At 41.0% G+C, this 20,469-nt stretch overlaps 1 protein-coding gene across 1 annotated transcript in view; it reads left to right on the top strand.

Moving 5' to 3' along the window:
• Positions 1–1,682: 1,682 nt before the first annotated feature.
• The window catches only part of RAI14 (retinoic acid induced 14), a 105,340-nt gene continuing 86,553 nt past the window's right edge, over positions 1,683–20,469 (top strand). The window contains exon 1 of the mRNA XM_009894719.1: positions 1,683–1,790. Coding sequence (XP_009893021.1) covers positions 1,683–1,790 — 108 coding nt within the window. The remainder of the gene's footprint in view (positions 1,791–20,469) is intronic.

Genomic DNA, 20,469 nt, shown 5'->3' with positions numbered 1-20,469 from the left:
CTCTAACACCTCGGTTTGGAGGAGACGGTTTGAGCAGGAAAACCTCACCAGGCGAGGTTTAGATTGGATATTAGGAAAAATTCTTTCACTGAAAGGGTTATCAAACATTGGAATGGGCTGCGCAGGAAGGTGGTGGATTCGCCATCCCTGGAGGTATTTAAATAAAAAAGGGTAGACATGGTACTTGGGGACGTGGTTTAGAAGTGGTTTTGTCAGGGTAGGTTAATGGTTGGACTTGATGATCTTGAAGGTCTCTTCCAACCTCAACAATTCTATGATTCTATGATCTATGAAATCTGAGTGACCAGCTGGCTACTGATTCGTGGCAAGCGAGAAGGTTAAACAAAAGGACTCACAGGCCACGTGTGCAGAGTTAGACTGAAACACAGCTGAGTTACTTGCTTCCCCCAGCTCAGCACCACCTCTGAATCACAGCCCAATTCATCATCTCCTGACAAGTGAAACATTATCTCTGAACTCTCCTGGGATTAATCCCAGCCCTGACACTGTCTTAGCGTCCAGGCACCCTGCCTGTCCCTGCTAGCATCAGCCCTAACCCTTTGCAATCTCTTGGGATGAGTCCCATCCCAGCCTAATCAGCTTGATCGGACTTTCCCCTTCCCTTTGCAACTAGTGTCAAACCCAGTTGAGATGTGAGACCTTGAGTTTCCCAGCTCCATGATTACCCACCTTTGTCCATTAGCCCATCCAGACCCTAGTGCAGAGATGCTTTCTGCCCAAATCTAATCACACAGCTCCTGCCTTAGTCCTTTCCTGTTTTCTCCTTCCAGACCCAGTGCTAACTGGGTAATGAACTTAACCAGCTTGAATCCGAGTCCTTTGCAGTGACCTCTTCACCTGTGACGCAGGGAAGTCCTGCAGCTCACAGCGAGCTGGGACAGAGACTGCTTAGACAACGCACCCAGTGCCTGACCTGCCTCATGGGTGTGAGATCTCCAGTAGCAAACCAAAACCACTAAACAAAATAGAAGTGTTTTGCAGTGAATACATAGCAGTGTGATCACAGCTGAGCTGAGAAGCATTTTCCCATTTATATTATGCTGCCTAGAGAAGAAGGAGTTGGAGAAAAATGTAAGACAGTGGCCTTTCTAACCGGGAAGGACAGGCAGGACGGGAGCCAAGATGCCTACAACATTTGAATATCATGGTCTTGATAAAGGCATGGAGCTTTTCCATGGGCATGAAAGAGCCAGTATAGCTAGAGAGCTGTAACTGGGGGGACAGAAGGGAAACCTGGGTCTCCTCAGATCATCTGGTTGCTGAGGCAGGGGACGCCAGGCACACGTGCCCTGGCATCTGCAGTACAGAGTCAGCCAGAGGAGTTACAGGTAAGGGACAGGCAAGTGAAGCAGGGAAGGAGATTTTCTCTTTTGTTTACTTATTGTAACCTCGTTTCCACCCTTATAATGCAAAGCTAGATCCTGTTTCTTCCTGGGTAAACTTTTACTCTCTTTTTATCCTTACATTCCTCTGCAGCTGGAGGTGGTCCAAGTGGGACTCTTGGATTCAGTGGCTTTTTTTCTTTGAGATAACTAATGCAAACAAAGCGCTGTGTACCATCCCTGTCTTGGGTGTTTGCACTATGACATCTGGTTAGCTTCATAAAATACAAAGACCCTCCCTTGATTCCTTCAAGCTGAGTGAAATGGGAAGTAGACGTCATGGCAAACAAGTTAGAGAAAACCGTGACTACATATACACAGACATACTTAGTCAGAGGCCTCGTAAACCAGGAGCTGGTCCTTATCAGTCCACAGGCACACAACCAGGTAATCTGCAAAGTTGCTTGGACACAGACACACAACTGCAATACCTGCAAACGTCATTTCGTGGTTACATGACTATGTGAAATTGCACCTGTAGTTACTAAAAACCTGGCTAGCAAATGTGATGTTCAGTTTGACATAGGCCTACATGGCCTATACATGTATAAAAAACCCCAACAACTTCCTAAGCTGCATGCATATGTAAATCAGGCTCTCAGGCCACACATTTGAGTCTGTAATACAGGATTTACTTACAGACAGTTTTAAAATTTTGACATTTCGCTTAACTATGTTGGGCCTGACAGAGTTATTTCATTCCAAAAAGAAGGACCTTTGTGTGGAGCAAAAGTGAGATTAATCACTTCAGTGAACAAGTGTTTGCATTTCTCTTCACTTCCCCTGCTTCTTACCCTAACAGGTCCTGAGAAACCAATGTTGGCTTTAACCCGTAGTGGCCAGCAATGATCCCCATAAAGACACTGAGGTGGTTGTGGACTGCTGATGCAGTTACCATCCAGAAGTGCCTATTTCTCCCCAATAAGGCAAAGTGTAGCAAGTCCTTTAAAAGTTATTCAACTCCCATTTAGACATCATTCTTCAGAAAGAAATCTCTATCTCTTCTATATCCCTCTAACTTACAAAGCGAAAAAGGAAGCATAAAGCAAACATATATTTAAATGACCTGGCTATGGGCCTCACCAGAAAAATCTAAAATGCTTCTGTGGTCACAGGAACAATTTTCACTCCATGTTGTTGGACTTCATAACACACCACCAAAAGCACTCGATATTGGGAAAGTAAGATCTCTTAATGGAAATATTATAGACTTGTAATTTGCTTAGGCGGCAGTTTCTGTAAAAAGCTTTCTTACTATTCTAAGGAAATGAAAAACGTATGTTTTGTGTTCATATAAAAAGCACAGCCATTAAGAGAGAAAGGCCAGTAAACAGTAAGAGTGTTACAGCAAAAGTCTTGGTGAAGTGCTATTTTAAGGACAGTTAGAATAGACTGCTCTCCTGACAGACTGCAACAGACTTTTATGGACAAGACATTTAGCTTGAAATGTAATGTACAGCATAATCAATATTGAATAAGTACTGAAACTGGTTTAAGAAGGATGTCACTTTGGGCTTGAACTCTTTTGCCATTTACACAAGGTAATTTCCTTGTCATCAGAGTTGTAATTCAGAAGGCACAAATCAGAACAAAAACTGTCTTTGGCCATGCTTAATTGTTACAATACCATTTGACTAGCAAGCTCTGCAGAGGGACATTGCCTTCACCTTACCCAGCTTGCCAGATGCTGTTGCAGGCTAAGGGAACATTTTATCCAAAATGGTAGATGGCTTGTTTTTTATAGGACAACCTCGGGATTACAAGCCAAAGGCTCAGGATATATCTAACTGTGGTGCCAAAATGTGGGGACAGCTACATGCTTATAGGATTTATCCAGTGCATATTGAAGTGTAAAACCTCAGTGGACATCTCTGAGAGAATGACACAGATTGTATTGCTGGCAAAGTTGTAAAGCAGAAGCACAGAGTTGTACACATTGAATTAGATTTCCAAATACTTTAAAGTGTGCCAGATGAGTTAATATATATATGGAATTGCCATTCTTTTGTTATTAAATCCATTACTTAAATGTGAAACAATGAAATCCAAGTAGGTCCTGGCCACCGTTGAACAGTTCTATGGAGGAAAAAGAATTTAAACAATGATAAGTGATCTCTAAAATAACTAGATGTTCAAAATGTTTCAAGCACCCACATTTAAAAAATCAAGATTCTTAATTTTATCTCATATCCAACACCCCAAAATGGAGCCACCCAAAGTCACTATTTTATAACGATAGACTTGGTTTCAGCTCTTTACAAGCTCGAGCTATGTCATTTGGACCTGAAACTTAATCCCTTTGTAGTTTCAACATGTCCAGGTCCAGGGTTTAGGTCTGATCTTTTTTATAGAAAGTGGCCCAGCTGAAATGCTTTGAAAATAATTGAAACATGCCCGAGGCCAGAGTGTTGGTGAGGATCCAGGTTTCTGATTCTGGCTCCTCTCTAATTTAAACCCTCTATTTGATGAATTTACTCAGAATAACAGAGGCTGAAGGCTAAATGGGCCTGTGGTCATGCCTGGAAAGCAAAATATTTTTTTTTTTTTTTTTACCGTGAAGAATTTATATTCATCATATAGGAATTTAGATTGACTTCTGTCACTTCTAAGTACTGCTGTGTGAAGGAAATGGGACAAGCCGAGAATGGTACTGTATCTCTAATACAGGGTATCTGACAACTGAAAATCACCTTAAGCAGGGATTATCTAACAGTAATGTTCTCAGTTAATAGTGAATACATTCATATTAGGCAGTTAATGGTTTTAAACAGTAACTCACTTGCACACCCACACAGCCCTAAGAAGTGTTTTGGCACACTTTCTGGCCTGTCTGCAGTCCTGCCGGGGCCGCACCGATGATGAGTTTCCCAGTTCACAAATGCACGCTGCCTCACTGAAGCAACGCAGGATGTGCTGACCTGCTGTGTGAACTTTTCACGGTTGTTTCTGTGATGTCTGGACCCTGTGGAATGTGAAAGTTTCCTGCTTCACCAGTATACCATGACTTGCATTTTGGGCAGAGAAACATGTAAACATAATTACATGGCTGGCAGCTAAAAATCCCTTTCAAAATGCAGTCAAGCTCTGTCGCTTCCATTTCTATTTTATTTGGGCCGCCTTAATCTGATATTGCTCAGGACCAACTTGCCTATTGCCTTAAGAATTTGGGAGTTCTCCAGCACACCATTTATGGGTTGTGTGTGCCTGTCTGTCCAGAGTAAAGGTGAAGCAAAAACCGTATAATTTTCACAGGTCAAGCACTCTTGATTGTAAGTGATCAGAAGATGTGGTGTGTCATTTAGGTTCTTTCTGCTTTTCCTCCCAAGTGTCAAGACACGTAGCTTTTAAATACCCACTAGCAGCTGGGTCCAGGCTTTCATAACTCAAAAAACATGTGTATTTCCCAGCTGAGGGTGATGGGCTGAAAACAGTTATTCGGCTCCCAAAGCTGCCTCCTCATCTATCAGTGCGGCTGTAATCTGTGGTGAGGCTGAACTAAATCAACGTAAGGCCAATACATTATTGATCACCTTCTGGGTAGGCGTGACAAAATGCTGACCCTCAGGAGCTGTAGGAAAAGGAAAAAGGGACCGACAAAGGGGAAGGTCCATAGCTGAAGGTCAGCAATTCCCTGCTGTAATTAGACAGACACACAAATACCTGATTTTGCTAGAAACTGCAGACAGGGAACTCCCTTTTCACCCACCTCCCCCATGGTCTGGTGGGAGATGCAGACTGCTGGTGTCACTGCCTTTTATATTTCTCGTAATATGAGGACACTGGAACTTGTAAGGACTCTAAAAGCGGTTCTCCACGGCAGGTCTCTGGAACCAAATCAGGATTTACTGTGCTGTTTGTGATGGGGGAGTTGTATCACAGGCAGATTGATTTCAATGCATCAGGAATTTCTGTCTACGGAGCCTGTGATTGCATTGAATGAACAGAGAAGCTTTCATAAATTGCTTTTCCAGAACACCAAGAAAGGACTTTTAAAAACTAATATGTGCAATGAGGATATATAAATTTATCGTCAGCCTCTTTCAAAGCACTCGTAGGTCAGCTCTAGAAGCCAGCCTGTGGAGAACTGCTTCATAGTGGGTGCTGGGAATGCACATCAACACCCACAAAACACAGAACAACCACCTTCTCTTCTTTCTTAGGCTTTTGTCATATAATATTTTCCCCTTTTATGGCACTGTGTTCAGTAGAAATGCCACATCTACTGTTTTATTCAATCTTTAAGATCCATTTCCTCCTTTCCATTTGCCAATTCTGTACACTTATTATGTCCACATCCCCTTTGTCCTAATGCTGACTATAGGTAACAGATCAGCTCCAGCTCACTAGTTAATACGGGACTCTGTACAGTTACTGGCTGTGGCCAAGGTTTTTTTTCTCAAGCGATTATCGAACACCAAGAAACACTTATTGGTAAAAAAGCACTAAAATCTTTTGATTTCATGAAGTATATATTGCAGGAGTACATTTAAGAAAAGAACAAATGAAAACAGGGCAGAAACTAGTTTGTGTGGAAATCTGTAATGAGGTTACAGATTTCCATCCAGAAGATGGAGACGTCCCTGACAGTCTAACTTCTGGGAGAATCTCCTGCACGCACTTTGCATCCACTCTGGATATAAGGATCAGTGGGGAAAGCAGCAATGGGCACTAACCGCACCTTGAAAACAACTTCCTCTGGGATCCTGCAATGTGGGATATTTGCTTTAGAAAACTGACCATGGCCAAAGCACAGACCTGAGCACTGGACCAAAATTTTTCATTCTGCTTCAGTGTTTGCATGGCTTCAGCGTTTTAACAGAGGCCTATGGCAAGCCACATTCACCATTACACAGGTGTCAGCACCGACCAGCCACCCACACCTACCAGGAAGCTTGACCGTGAGCTGTTTTGGGCACAGCTCACTGATACGCACGCAGTGACTATAGGGTGCTCTGTAAAGTCACAGACAACCTAAAGGAATGGAAGAAAGTGAAGGATGTGTAAAAATGGTAGAAATGTATGGTTATGTGCATCTGACTAACCTTTTTTTTCTGTAGTTGTATTATTATTTTAAGAAGACCATCTCTAGCAAGAGGTAATCAGAGAAATCAGAGGAGGAAAAGGAGGAAATTGGACAGTGTGTAAGAAAAATATACAAAGACGGGACAAGGAGCTACAGAGAAAAGCCATGAACCATGATTGGGGAGAAAAAGAAGAAAAATTTTGAAAGGGCCCATTTGGAAAGCAGAACAACAACAACAAAAGAGATAATAAATGCTGAATCTGTGTTCAGTGCATATTTATGAACTGTCATTTATATTCAAAAGAGTATTATTTGTTTTTTCACACACAGAAAACAATCTCCAACACCCACTTTATAACATACCCCCAGTGTTAGCAGGATACAGTTATACTCACAAACAGGCTGCAATACATTTCTGTTTGTGTATGCACACTGAAGAAAAATATTTGCTGTAAATTTTCTGATTTTGCTGACCTGCTTAAATGTCAAGGAGGTTAAAAAAGTATTAACACAAACTACACATTTTCAAACTTCTTCCCCACCCTATTCCTTGCCCTGAAATTTGTGCTACAAGCTTTCATTTCAAGTTCAGGTTCATAAACTGACCATACACACAGCTCAAAAATCCACCCACAGCTCAGTTTTCACTTACACATTTTTCCTATTTTATCTCAGTGGTAAGGTCAGTGTAGAGAGTGCCCGTGGCACACTCCACTCTGGGACGTGGGCTCACAGCTCACAGCTTCTCCAGCTGAACTGATACAACTGCTTGGGAGGCCACACTGTACACATTTTTGCAGTGTTTACGGAAATCATCTAGGTAAAACCATCCCTGCTTTTCAAACGCAGATCGCTTTTTCAGTGGAACGTGGAATTTTTACTGGACTACGACCTTTGTGTTTTTATAACTGATCCCGACCAGGGTTATCATTAGCTTAAGGGTTTCCAAACATGCTCTCCCAACCCCTTGTCCTCCTTCCAAGGCACGAGCAGTCCGCAAAACCTTCTAACAGCCATCGAGAGATCTTTTTTTTGAGGCTGTGCAGGAGAATTTTCCAGCTAATATCATACTCATTCTGCTTATCTACCCAGGACAAAACCCTTAGGAAATCCCAGTCTAGACCTAAGTTCCTAAGGAACTTCTTTTTCTTGACAGAAAAATAAACCACATTTGAGTGACGTCTTTATAGCAGTAAGCGAGGTTTTCCAGGGTTATCTGTTGTTACTCGCACATTTTCATTATTGCTTTTAAAAACATTTATAGAGCATTCAGACCATAATCACACAGTTATCAAATACTCCCATCTCCAAGATCATTACTCCTCAGAGACAGAGGAAGCTGGGTTGCAGTGACAGAGGCAAGGACAAGGAGTTGTACCTCACAGAACTAAATTAATCAGAGGACCTGAACAGCAATGATTTTTATCAGTGACCTGGGTATAAACATGAAGTTTCTGTTCAAAATCTGCTTTGGAAACATCAGAGTTTATAAATACAAAACAAGGCTATCATGCTTAGTTTGACAGTCCCTCACACAATTTTTCCTCCTATGAAAAAGCTTATTCATGATTTTCCATATAAATTGTGTTCAAAGGTAACAAGCAAACCACACAAAGAACATCACTGTATCCTTATTCCCCTACTGTTGCAAAAATGCTGTATCTTTTGGAGATGTTTGCAAGAAAACAAACAAAAAGATAAAGATCTCCAGAAAAAAAAAGTGAAGATGGATGGATTTTTATGGTTATAAGCGACCACTCTGAGCATTCAATCTCATCACAGGTGTAGCCTGCATCACAGAATTTCATTCAGTTAAACTTTACCCAGTCCAGTAACGTGCAACAGCTAAAGCTCATCTCCTAGAAAGGCATCCATGTGCTCTTGAAAATTCCTTCCTGAATTTGTGCTGAATTCCAGGTGCCAGCAACCACTTTGCTCTAACACCCCATCACATCACTCTGAGATATTAATGTAATTTACTGCTACTCAGAGGTCCCCTTTCATCGGCAGAGCAATGTAAAGAAGGTTTAATATGAATGCAACTGAGTTCCAAATGCAGAAATAACTAAAATTGCAAGTATACATGAGGTCAGCTATAGCTACCTGATGAGCTGGTGGGGAAGCCCAATGGCAAACTGTGTTTTGTTCATCCCTTGAAATTGTGACCACTGTGGCCTGATAGATAGTGGGAATTTGTCATCAGCTTTAGGATTTTGTTCCCATTCGTTTGACCTTCAGGGCATGCCCAAGTGCCCTTCTGCTTTCCTAGGTAATTAATGGGGGGAAGCAAGGAGATCTGGGCTCCGGGAAGGTAGTACGTTTTTTAGCAGTGATAGCTTGGATAATTAGTCAGATTAATTGATAAACAGAAGCTTTCTTTTTTTCTGGTTGTCTGCTGTACAGTATAACTGTTCTCATTGTAGAGGTACACAGGCTTGGGTATAAATCTAGACATAGTAATTAAAATGTTGTCTTTAAAAAGATAAGTCCATGATCGGCAGCCTTAGAAAAGCTGAATCTCTTCACTAAGGCTACCCTCTCTGACACAGTACCTGGGAAGAAAGGATGGGTGAAGGGAGAGAGAAAGGGGGAGAAGAGTGACATAGTGTTAAAACAAAAGCAGGAGAAACAGAGGCAAACAGAGGGGATCGAACCACGCAGGGAAAAAAAAAAGAAAACACAGGTCATGGAAGAGGGCAAAGGGATGAAGGGGAGGCGTAAGGGAAAAAAAACAGACAAAGAGGACACAAAGGGATGGAGGCTGAAGGACAAAAGGCGTGGGGGAGGGCTAAGGGAGAGAAGGAATTAGAGGAACATATTTCATCAATTATTGTCATTACTAATGGAAATGTCTTAAAATACCTGATGGATGCAGGGTCCTCTCAAAAATTTCCACATGTACCACAGGAAGGTTTTGAATGCAGAGCATTTCTTTATATGCATGGCTATGAAACCCAAATTGCCCTCTGATCAGGGAAGGGAAATGTCAGCGTAAATGATGTTTCATGGCTGGTCTTGACGCTAGTAAGGATTTCCCGCACACTTGATTTATAGCCCCAAGGAAATAGTCTATGAAAGAATCTTATATGCTGAATTTCCGGTTTAATAGACACTGCCCCAATATTCAATAGAAGTATTTAATGTTCTTCATATATTCTTTTTTTATGGATTTCATCTCATCTCAGAGCAGTAAAATCTTAGGATATGTTCCTAGCGATTAAAATTTAAATTAAATATAAATTGATCTTATCGACCAGCAGATCTGTAGAGTCTCAGCCTGCCACTACCTGGAGATTTTGAGCGACACACTCGCTGTCTTTTGTGTATCTTCAGATCACATTTGTAGCAGGGAAAGGAAAAGCTTAGACTGATACATTTTCATGCAATAAAAAGATTGAAGAATATGACTATGTGTGTGAATGCTTTCAACTAGACATAATACGCATACAGCTAGAGGTTTTAGCTATTTTTTCTGACATTTATGCATTTTGTCCCTTTCTTATATCTGTAATCTGTTTTATTTTAATAGAATTATTTGCGTGAGAAGAAGCTATCTGAGTAAGTAAATGTTTCCAGGATTGGCCCCTAACTGCTTTTAGTATGGTTATCAACACTGGCCATCTGTGTTTTTTCATTTTAATTCTGTAAATGAATGCTTGCCCTTTGAGAATTTAAAGGACCAGGAAGTAGCAATAAACCTCTTCTGCAGCTCCAGACTGAATACTCCAACGACTATTAGTTGATGGGATATGCAGTAAAAGGAATTCTTTTCGACAGTACAATTTATAAGTGTAATTTCCTTTTGCTAACAAGTATTATAACATTTCTGTGCAAAGATGTGGCTGGCTTAGCTGTGTGCTTAACCAGTTTTGAGCTGGTCTTTTGTGATGCAACCTAACCCAATGAGCAAGTACATAATCAGATAAGTAGCTCTGTGTTAATGGTACATCCTGATTTTGGATTAATAGGGTTTCCATTTAATTTTATTTTGTTTTAGAGACTGTAAATTCCAAGCCTGTATTGTGTAGTTGGTAAGTAAGGAGACTTAAAAACCTGCAACCAATGAAAAGTAGCAGTCCAATCTGCCATCTATACTGGTATGGCTGGAATGCTGGTAAAGGATACAGTCATGATCTTATGATTCAGTGCTTACTCAGCTTTTGTTAACTCTCCCATAATTAGTTTTAATAATGAGATAATACCTGAGGATCCAATCTCTATACTCATTTAATGTTACTTGGAGCTGTAACCACGTAAATGAAAGCAGATTTGGCTCCAGGACCAGATACCTACTTAATATTAGCTGAAGGAAAGAATAGAGCATATGGATAGGTTCTTATTTACACTAAGGCAAGTCAAACATTGAAAATGTAATGGGATCCTCTTTAAAGGAACTTTACATGCAATAAGTAACATAAATCGGCCTTAAAAACATAAAAGAGAATGTGATCTATTGTATTAGATTAAATTGGCACAAAACTAAGAGTTGTAATTTTTCACTAAGTTCTTGAATAATAAGCATGCTCATGAAATATAAAAGTTGATGTTAACAAATGCAATTCCCACGTACAGCATGAAGCCTGCAAAACAGAACTCTGTGCTAATGTCCTTACCCTGAGACTGAGCACAAATTGATAATCAACTGAAGGGAAAAGACTGTTCTGTAACCACACAGGAGAGAAAAAAAGTGGAAAAAACCCCACCCTAAAACATAAAGAGTAATAAGTCGTATCATTTTTCTTACCAATTTCAGGTATTAATCACAACAAAGTTAAGGATTTTTTTAAACTAATGATCCTGTTAGCTCACTTACGCCTTTTATGAGGAACATCACATTCTTTGCTAACCTTCTGTACTAGTGAAGCATGAAGCCATTCCTAATGGACAAATGCTTCTTTGGATACCAGTTGTATACGGCAATACATGCTACTTTGTAGATCAAATTCTGCTAAATACCGATGGCAATCTCTCTCCATCATGAATTGAACTGAGACTTAAAGGCCTACTGGCATGGCATGGATTCAATTTAATTTGGTATAGCTTTCATAGACTGATAAGTATCATACAATCCTACCTCCTCACAGGCAGAGAGGGGATTTGGACAGGCATTTGCTGTTGTGTAGCAAGATAAAGGGACTGTTCTGGTTTGGTTCCTAAATCAAGTTTAAGTAAATAAATTGAAAATAAGTCAGGAAGCTTTGACTGTGTCTACACTAACATTTTGTTTTGGTGTGACTTGAGAATGAATGTGCCATCATGGTTTGACTTGCAAAGCAACTCTGGTGCGTCTGAATTAGTCTCAGAAGAAGTTCCATCCCAGACGCCCATTAAACATGCTCCAACCCCTTGTGGGGCAGGGGGGTGGGGGTTGGGGTGGGTACATGGATCTAAATCAACGATTTTCACTTTGGATGTCTGTCAATCACAGCGTGTTGGGGAAACTTTGCTCAGGGGACATGACTGAGTATTGTCTGAAGGAAAAACTCCCAATTGCATGTAGTGTAAACGTGGGGGCTTAAGCTCCAAATGGAGCAGGCACAGACTGTTGTCATCCTGGATTGGAAGATGTCTCTCAGTCAACCCTTCTATTCACTTGTATAATATTCATTCCTCACTGAGGAAAAAAGGTCTGATTTGATATATTCTGAAGGACAGCAGGTGGGACGGTCAGGTTCCTGGAACTGACAGCAGAGTCTTGGGAAGGAATGATGCTGACAAAGAGAGGTGAATTCAAAAGCTTCATGAAAGCTCTGAAAGAAATACAAATGAAAATGAAATCCAAAGGCAAGACTGCCCTTCCCAAGGGAACTTCTCATTCCATGAATTACATTAATAAAGACTCTCAAAGCAAATGGACCTATTTGCTTTCTTCAGGAAATTCAGTGCTGCAAACAAATCTCTCAAAGCACAGGACATGTTGAAGGATGCAGTCACTACCAGAGACTGTCTTCTTCACAAGTCAGCTTCTTGTTGCAACCAGCTACCATCTCATTGCAACCTTTGGAGAATACATTTTCCAGATATAATCATTGTGAACGTCACCGCAATTTCATTCTGCATACTACTTCATATACAAACTGGACTTAAAACATCCTGAGCAGCAGAGCAAAACACATGCAGGATTCTGGAATAAATACCAAGGCTGAATTTTAGAGTGATTAAATGAAATTGTAAGTGATGTGTTTTGAGCTGAATTGAAACTTGTTGGAGATTTAATGAGACAAAAACAGGTATATGAAACTTGTTCCAAAAGTCTGAATAGCAGAGGCCAAGACTTTTGCCCATCAGGAATAAAATTCTGGATAGAGAAGAGATATGGCCCAACTAATGACAGAAAATGCACATATGTGCAAATGCAAACATTTTAGCATCTTCATTTAAAATATTTATTATTAATAACTTTAATATACCATTTAGCAATCTGGTCCAATTATGGGGCTATCCTCAGGGATAGCTCCATATAGAAAGTTATGCTGTTGTCGAGTTTGGACAGCAAAATTTGACTCATTTGATAAAAGGGCAAAGGCAACCTAGTCCTTTTTGAGAAATGACAGAAAATGACAGTTTACAAGCCATTCTTTGAGCCTTCATATGCACAAATATTCTCAAGACTCTCCCTTTCTTTGAACTTTCTAAACAAAAACTTCTTGGTTTCACAAATGGTTGCAGAAACAAATGCTGAGAAAAGGCAATAAAAATTATTTTAAGGAACTTGGTATTCACTTCAGTCCAAAAAGTACCAACTACCTAATGTTCATAGAAAAAATGTTTGCTGTATCCATCTGTCTCCACTCTTTGGTATCCAATTGCAGCTATGCTTTTGTTATTCAATTACTTAAAATGGAATTGACAACATCCTTACTGCAAATACTATACATTGTTTATTTACAAAACAGATTTGTGTTTTAAAATTGCAAAGTAAAATAAAATGGCAAGCAAGTACCCAAGTAAACAATTCTATCTTAATTACTTTCTGCACTTTATTATTACATTTTATTGTAAGTGGTTCCATTCCTTCCAGTAATAATTTCAACCTGAGGCTATATTTTCTTGGCTTTTATTTTTAAATGCACTTAAAAGTTGATTAATAAAGTGTATCCATACCTCTCAGTAGTTGTATTTTTCCTTCCAGAGCAACAGAAGGAAATAACTAGCAACTGACTAGAAACAAATGTTAATTTTTTTATATTTAATGATGTTTATTCAACCTGAAAGCTAAAGGAAATGGAAGCAGCACCAGACTGTCGGCCAGGCTCTTGCTGTCATGGCCTGCAAGAGCAGACTCCCCAGGGTAAAAGCTAACAGGTTCCAGAGTCAGGGTCCATATTTCCTCAGAGGTCTGTATCACCCGATCCCTTTGTAAGATAAGACTTTTCTCCATAAGTTGGCACTCTTGGGAAAAAGGTGCTCTATTCTCATTTCTTGGACAGCAGTTCAAACTCAGGAAAAGTTTGAAACTGAAAGAACTGGTATGGGTGAGTTGAAATCTGTTCTTTCTGCTTATTGAAACTCCAAGATGTTGCTGATCCCAAACAGAAGTTGGAGATAAGAGTCTTACTTCTAGGAACTCTGCATACCATCAGTTATAGCAGCCCATGGTTTCAAGGTGGTTGTTCACATACCAAGTTGTTCACATACCAAGTCCTGGGAGACAAAACCCTCCTCTCCTCCTTACCAGACAGAGTCTATTTGGTGGAACAGTGTTGGTGATAGCCAAACCTATCTGTCTACTCCAGCTCTCCACTTGGAAGGGGAGGTGTGGCAGAGGAGCAAGTCCTAATGATTCCTAGAAAACGAAGGCTTGTGGTACACATGGTGTGATTGGAAAGCAGCAGACAGGTCTGTGGTGAGAGGAACCTACTAAACAGATAGATTTGGCAGAAGGCAATGCAATGTCTGACATTGAACATTCAAGCAAAAGAGCAAGTGCACAGTTTAAAACTGTGAGAATGGGGGACATTTCAGCCATGGCATTGCACAGATACAGAGTATTCCATGCTGGAAAAAATCCTACTAGACAGAAGAAATCACTTTAAAGAAATCCCTTCAAAAATGTATGAATGATTTCTATTGAGTGGAATGGTTCACCCCTCTGGAGAATGTGGCTTTGGCTTTGTTTAACCTTGATAATGCAAAACCCAGATCTCATCACTTCATGAAACTCTGCCCTTGGGTCCACATTTGTAATTTTCTACGTACTCTGAATCACATTCTCTGTGATGTGGTTTGTCACGATCTCTAAGAACTGGTACAGTATATCAAAGATTTACTCTCACTCCTCTGTTTGCTACATATTTGGTGGTAATTAGGTGCTTCATTTGTGGAAGTCCTTATGCAAAGCATCTCCACTGAAGAAGGATTACATAAGGTTTATATCTGTCCTTGTGTAAAGTGCAGAAATCTCCATGGTCTCCACACCAAATCGCAGAGTCTTAACCTTGGATCCTATCCCACTTTCCAACCCTTTGATATTTTTCTCTTGTGGTCCAGGATAAATGGTATAACCATCTCTGAGAAATAAAAAGGAAGGTCTGACACTCGTTCACACCAACACCAGCAGAGGCAGGGGGCTTTGGATGCAAATAAGAATCAGACCCAAACAAACTGTTACTTGGATTATAGTGATACAGGGTAAAGAAATCTTGCATTTTCCTTTCTTTTCTTTCAACAAGTTTTGATTTATACATACAAAAGAAAGATCCTAAAGCCTCAAAATAAATGAAGAGTCATAGAAGAAAAAATATGGTCTGAAAGTCTTTGTATCAGAAGAAGCATTTTAAAAAACAAAACAGATGACTGACATCATAGTGAGATTCAGTTCTTCTGGAGATGTAAGGAAACTTCTTTTTCAAAAGCTGGAAGAGTGACAACAAAGATAGAATGCATATGCAATTTTGCACCTCCACAACAAAATCAGTGACAGAATTGTGTCATGGGAATACAGCGTGGGACAGAATCACAGTTTCAGCTTGCAGAAGCCAAGTACATTAAGAAATCTTGTAAGGACCAAAGACAAAAAAAAAAAAAAGCAGTTTGAAATGCCATTTGCAAGGTGCTTGGTTTCTCTGTAATGCAAATAGTCATATAAAATATGCAGGAATGTGGATTTCTTCGGTTTGAATGGGAAGAGGAAATTGATTTACAAATTCTGAATGGAATAGAAACCTTAGAGCAAGAGTAGAGACAAAGCAACTCCCTGCATGGTGTGGAGTAAATATGGCATGTAAATGCCTCTTTCTGTGGGAACTACTTTGTCTTTTGTGCTATTAAAACATAATCAAGGTGCTCTCCAGCGTAATTGAATACTAGGGATTTTACTCTTTAGTGATGCTCAGATTAGTATAATCTTCTTCTTGGTTGTTCTTGGGCAACTGGCCTTTCAGGACTTTCAGTGGCATGCCTTCAAAGAGCCCTTTATATTTGTGGAGGGGTGGAAGTCAGCTCTCTGCAAGGTGTCTTCTGCCTGGCCTCTGGTAGTCTGGTGGCTTCACACAGATGTTCCCACTAGGCTTTTGAGAAGTCTCAAAGCCCAGGCTTGCAGGGAAGCCTCTAGGTTGTGCAGGGGCTGGGAAGCAAGGGATTTTCTCCTGAGTGATCTTGGTCCCTAGCTGTATCTGTGGGGCCAAGCAGAAAGAAAATATTTTTTTACTTGCAGAAAAACAGGGGAAGGTTGAGCAAGCTGAAATGCACAGAATTCCCATGGCCCCATGCAGGAGCAGCTGTGCAGGTGAGAATGAGGCACTGTTTTTAGAAAAAACAAAGCGGAGGATGATACACAAACCCAGTTGATTCATGGTATAGAGACCTGAAATATGCCCTGTTGATTCTGGGGAAGGCTTTTAACAAAGCTTTGTTCTTTACCTCCAAAGGTCTTGTTGCCGATTTGGACAGTTGCCTTTCTGCTTGCAGAGCTTTTCTACAAGAAGAAATTAAGCACTTTTCCCTTTTTAAATTATTCACATAGATGCACTGTCATTTCAGGCACAATCTGTTTGTGTAAGGAGTGCGTAATCCTCTTTTGTTGTTTGCATGGACTTGTGCTTTTAAAATAATTTAAGAATGAAATATGTTATGGAATAATTCTGAGCATGAGTGTCTGTGGGAAAGCTGCATTAGATTATCAAGCCACTTTTTGCAGCTCCAAGCTGTAGTCCCCACAGGGAAGATATACAAGATAAACCTATTTTACACTGGATGTTAGTGAAAAGACCAAGAAATTATTTTTCTCCTAGTTAAACCTACAGAAAGCACATTCATATCAAAGACACTAACATGCAAGCACAGACTTCCATAATAATGTGAGAAAGTGAAAGGAAAAAAGAAGAGGATTTTTACTCTTTGTAGTAAAGAAAGATTGCATTAATTGCTTTTGTATATCCCAGTGGCTACAAACTAAAAAGAAAAATATATCCAGAGGCAGATAATGTCCTTCCTCTCGCAGGGAGAGATGAGTAAGCTACATTTCTGGAGGACTGTTCTCTTTCCTAACAGGAACTGATCTGTTCAGTCCCACCCAGGTAAGGCTGCTGTTTAAGGCAGGCTCCCGAAGGTCCAGCTGATTTCTGCTGCAAAAGCCCTGAGGGATTTAGCACCAGTGACACAGGCAGCCTGGCCTCCTCCACCTGCTGCTGATTTCTGCTCCTATGGAAGAGGAGGAACATTCAGATTTATGGGGCCCAGTTGAGGGCAGCCCAGCCTCAAGGTGCCTATTACAGCCATGGCAAAGCAGTACCCTGTGGCACAGGAAAAATCTCAAGGGCAAAACAAGTGAATTTCTCTGGGGCTTTCCTAGAAATGTTACCGTGAAGAGGTCAAACAAATCATAGAATGTGATTCCATGCAGAAAGGTGCAAAGAGGAGAGTGCAGGTGTAATAACCATGAGGAAGAAGGAATGTTGGTAAAAGCAGAGGAAATATCCATTTAGCAAGTGTAAGTTTAAATATTATAGAATATTCCCTGCAACTATTTCTGGGTTTTTCCTTCAGCCTTTGAAAGATCACTTCAAAGGAAAAGTAGTCCCTAGGCAGGCTTTCCTCCCTCTCAAGATTTTGTCTCAGTTAAAAGACCTGTCTGAGCAGCTCCAGTTGTGACTTTCTCCAGTCCTTAGTACTTTCCTGTGTTGACCTCATCAGGCCCATTTCTGGTGCTACACAACCAGCACAGTAAAATACAAAAATTCCCAGCCAAGTTTTCTGAAACATACCATATTGTGAAGAGGCATCAACTACCTCCTTTCTGTGCTAGCAAGTTATTAAAAAAAGAAAGCGTTTTGGTGGGAGCAGATACAAACCACACTTTTTAGCTGTCTCCCTTGTTACCACAGAGATGCCTGCATTTATGGGGGACATCTGTCACAAAGAGTGAAAAAAATACATTACTATAAGCAAACAACAGCCTGGGAACAAAATCTAAAACCAAACTCTCTTTAAATTATCCTTCAGCAAAAAAATAACAGCTAATGCAAAACAAACTATATTCAGATTGGAAATAATCAGACCAGAACAAGTCCAACGAGGAAAGAGAAAATGTGGCGCTTCCAGCTCATAGAACAGGTTTAAGCTGCTTGAAGGATAGCAGGGAAGCGATCGACCAGCTCAATAACGTGAATTCCTTTGCAAATAATTTGTAAGTGGAGATGTGACCAGCGCTTTGCGTTCTGCAGAAGGCAGTAGCCAGAAGCAGGAAAAAAAAATTAACAATGCCAAGTAAGCTAAATAGCAGATGCTATCAAGATAGGACAACAGAGTGATAAGGTGTGACTAAAGATATCTATAAGCCACTTCAGGCCTCTCCCTTCTGGAGAAGTAGCTAGGACTGTGTGGGTGGTTTCATCACATGGGCAGGCACTCAAAGCCAAAACTGGCTGCAATCCCCCCAGCTTTTCCAGGAGGCTGAGCAGAAGAGAACACCCTCTTCCCCTCGCATCGTCACCCCATGCCTGTTGTACGATGGAACGGAGTGGCATAGGAAGGCCATCACACTGCCAATGTGCAATACTTAGATTTTGAGAGAAGCTGCTAGCGAGGATGTACTCCACTTTCTGCCTCTTGCAGATTAGACTCTCTCCGTCTTACTAACAACTTCTGTTACCTTGTGCGGAGCATTTAATAAAACTCTCTGAGTTGTTCTCACCCTGTAGATAGACAGTAGAAGCACAGGTGGAAAAACATGACTATTGCAGTGTCCTACAGTGCCCTGAGGGCAAAATCAGCAACAGGGCTGAGATCTGGCTCCTAATCTTGTGCTCTGCCTACAGAGACTTCAGCCACAATATTACGTCTGAGTGTTTTGAATGAGAGGAAATGCCCTGCCCTTGGAGAGGGACCCAAAAGGGGGCTCAGAAAAGAAGAGATGAAAGCACAGTCTTCCGTGCAAGGAGACTAACGTAAAGGGCAGTCAGGTTCTCTCAGACAGATCTTTGGTTTAATGCGTCTAAGCTAGCTGCCACTACAAAGCCCAAAGCCTTTATCCTGGGCCACAGTTTAGGAGAAGACGAACAATAATTCTCTGGGAATTAGTGAATACCGTATTTCCCATTTCTCAATAAATGACTATTCCATAATACCATAGCCAAAATGTACTATTTATTATTAATGTGTTATTATACGCGACCATCCCGTGCAAACATACCCAAACACCATCTTTACGATATGCTGGCATTGAGAATGGAAATAAAAATTCAACGTGGTAAAACTATTCAACATGTAAGAGATTGTACTGACATATTAAATAATTTTCATGTTAGTCACACATGATTACATGAAATTTTGCTGGTGTTGGAAGAAGCAGGCAGGAGACTTTCTAACCATATTGTACACATGTATTCGGCTTTTAAAAATAACCGAAATCAGAAATAATTGCATAATAATTGCAATATGTTTTGTAGCTGCTGAGCTAGCATAGCTGAAGAAGTTTAATTTTCCTATTTTTATTGCTTTTTTGTGCAAATTAAATTCTCAGCATTAACTATATTAGATTAACATTGGTGTGCATGGTTTTTATAAGAAAAAAAGAGAGGAAACAGTGCTGGCATGACTAGGGCTGATAAAACATACGCAAAACAAATTGGCCAAGGTAAGGACTGCAGATTAGCAGAGGAAAGTATGCTTCTGGTGATAATCAAAAGTATTTGTTTAATAACAATACTTGCCACTATTACAATAATAACCTGAAGTTTTGAAGTGCTCATTTCCTCCCTGTACTGTTTGCCACGTTAGAAGGTGTGGACATGGTTGAGAACAAAGAAGGTTAAGAACAATCACAGAGATTAAAGGAGACCTTCTCAGACAGGGAACGCGGTTGTAGTGAGTGGAACTGGTAGATGAGCATGACATGATGGGAAGGCGAGTAGCAACTCTGGCAGGACTCTCGTGGTGGGATGGTAGGCAGAGGCTCCCCAACTCACTTAACAGGACGATTCGTAGATGAAGTGTCCAGAGTTCTTCCACAGGTGAAGGCAACTGTGATCTTTTTGGTGAGGTATTGAGGTGGTTTGCCATCGGCTTGCCAGAAGACTCGAGAAAGGGTGCTCTGGAGGTTCAACTTTGAGAAGAGGGGTTTGGCCTAGAAAAAGAGACTTCTGGAGCACATCCAGTGAAGCAGTACCTCGGCACAGCTATAAAGCCCACATAGTGATGTTCTAACCTCTGAGCTCCTGTGTAACCAAACACTACACGAGTCATTAATTTGGGTATTAAACAAGAAGTGCCCCACTTCTCCTTCTTCTGAAGCAGTCCCTCCTGCCCAGTGGTCTCAGAAAGGGGAATTTCATACACGGGGAAGCTTCGGAGACAACCGACACGCAGCCCTCCCCTCAGGCGCGGAAGCCCTTGTGCTCCTTGATGCGATTTTTTACCCCTCTCCAGCTTTCTCCTGAGGAGACCGGGCACAGAGCGGAAGGGCCCTGACACCCACATACCCTTCCCACACGCGCCCCGGCCCTGGGCGAGCAGGGTGGGCTTCTCGGGCTGTCGCCCCCCGGGCGACAACTCCCTCCCGCCGCCCCGTCCCCTCAGCAGCCCGCTCCTCAGGGCGGGAGCCCC

The sequence above is a fragment of the Charadrius vociferus genome, unplaced genomic scaffold (assembly GCF_000708025.1).
Source record: "Charadrius vociferus isolate BGI_N301 unplaced genomic scaffold, ASM70802v2 scaffold450, whole genome shotgun sequence".
NCBI lineage: Eukaryota > Metazoa > Chordata > Aves > Charadriiformes > Charadriidae > Charadrius > Charadrius vociferus.
This window is presented reverse-complemented; position numbering and strand designations above follow the sequence as displayed.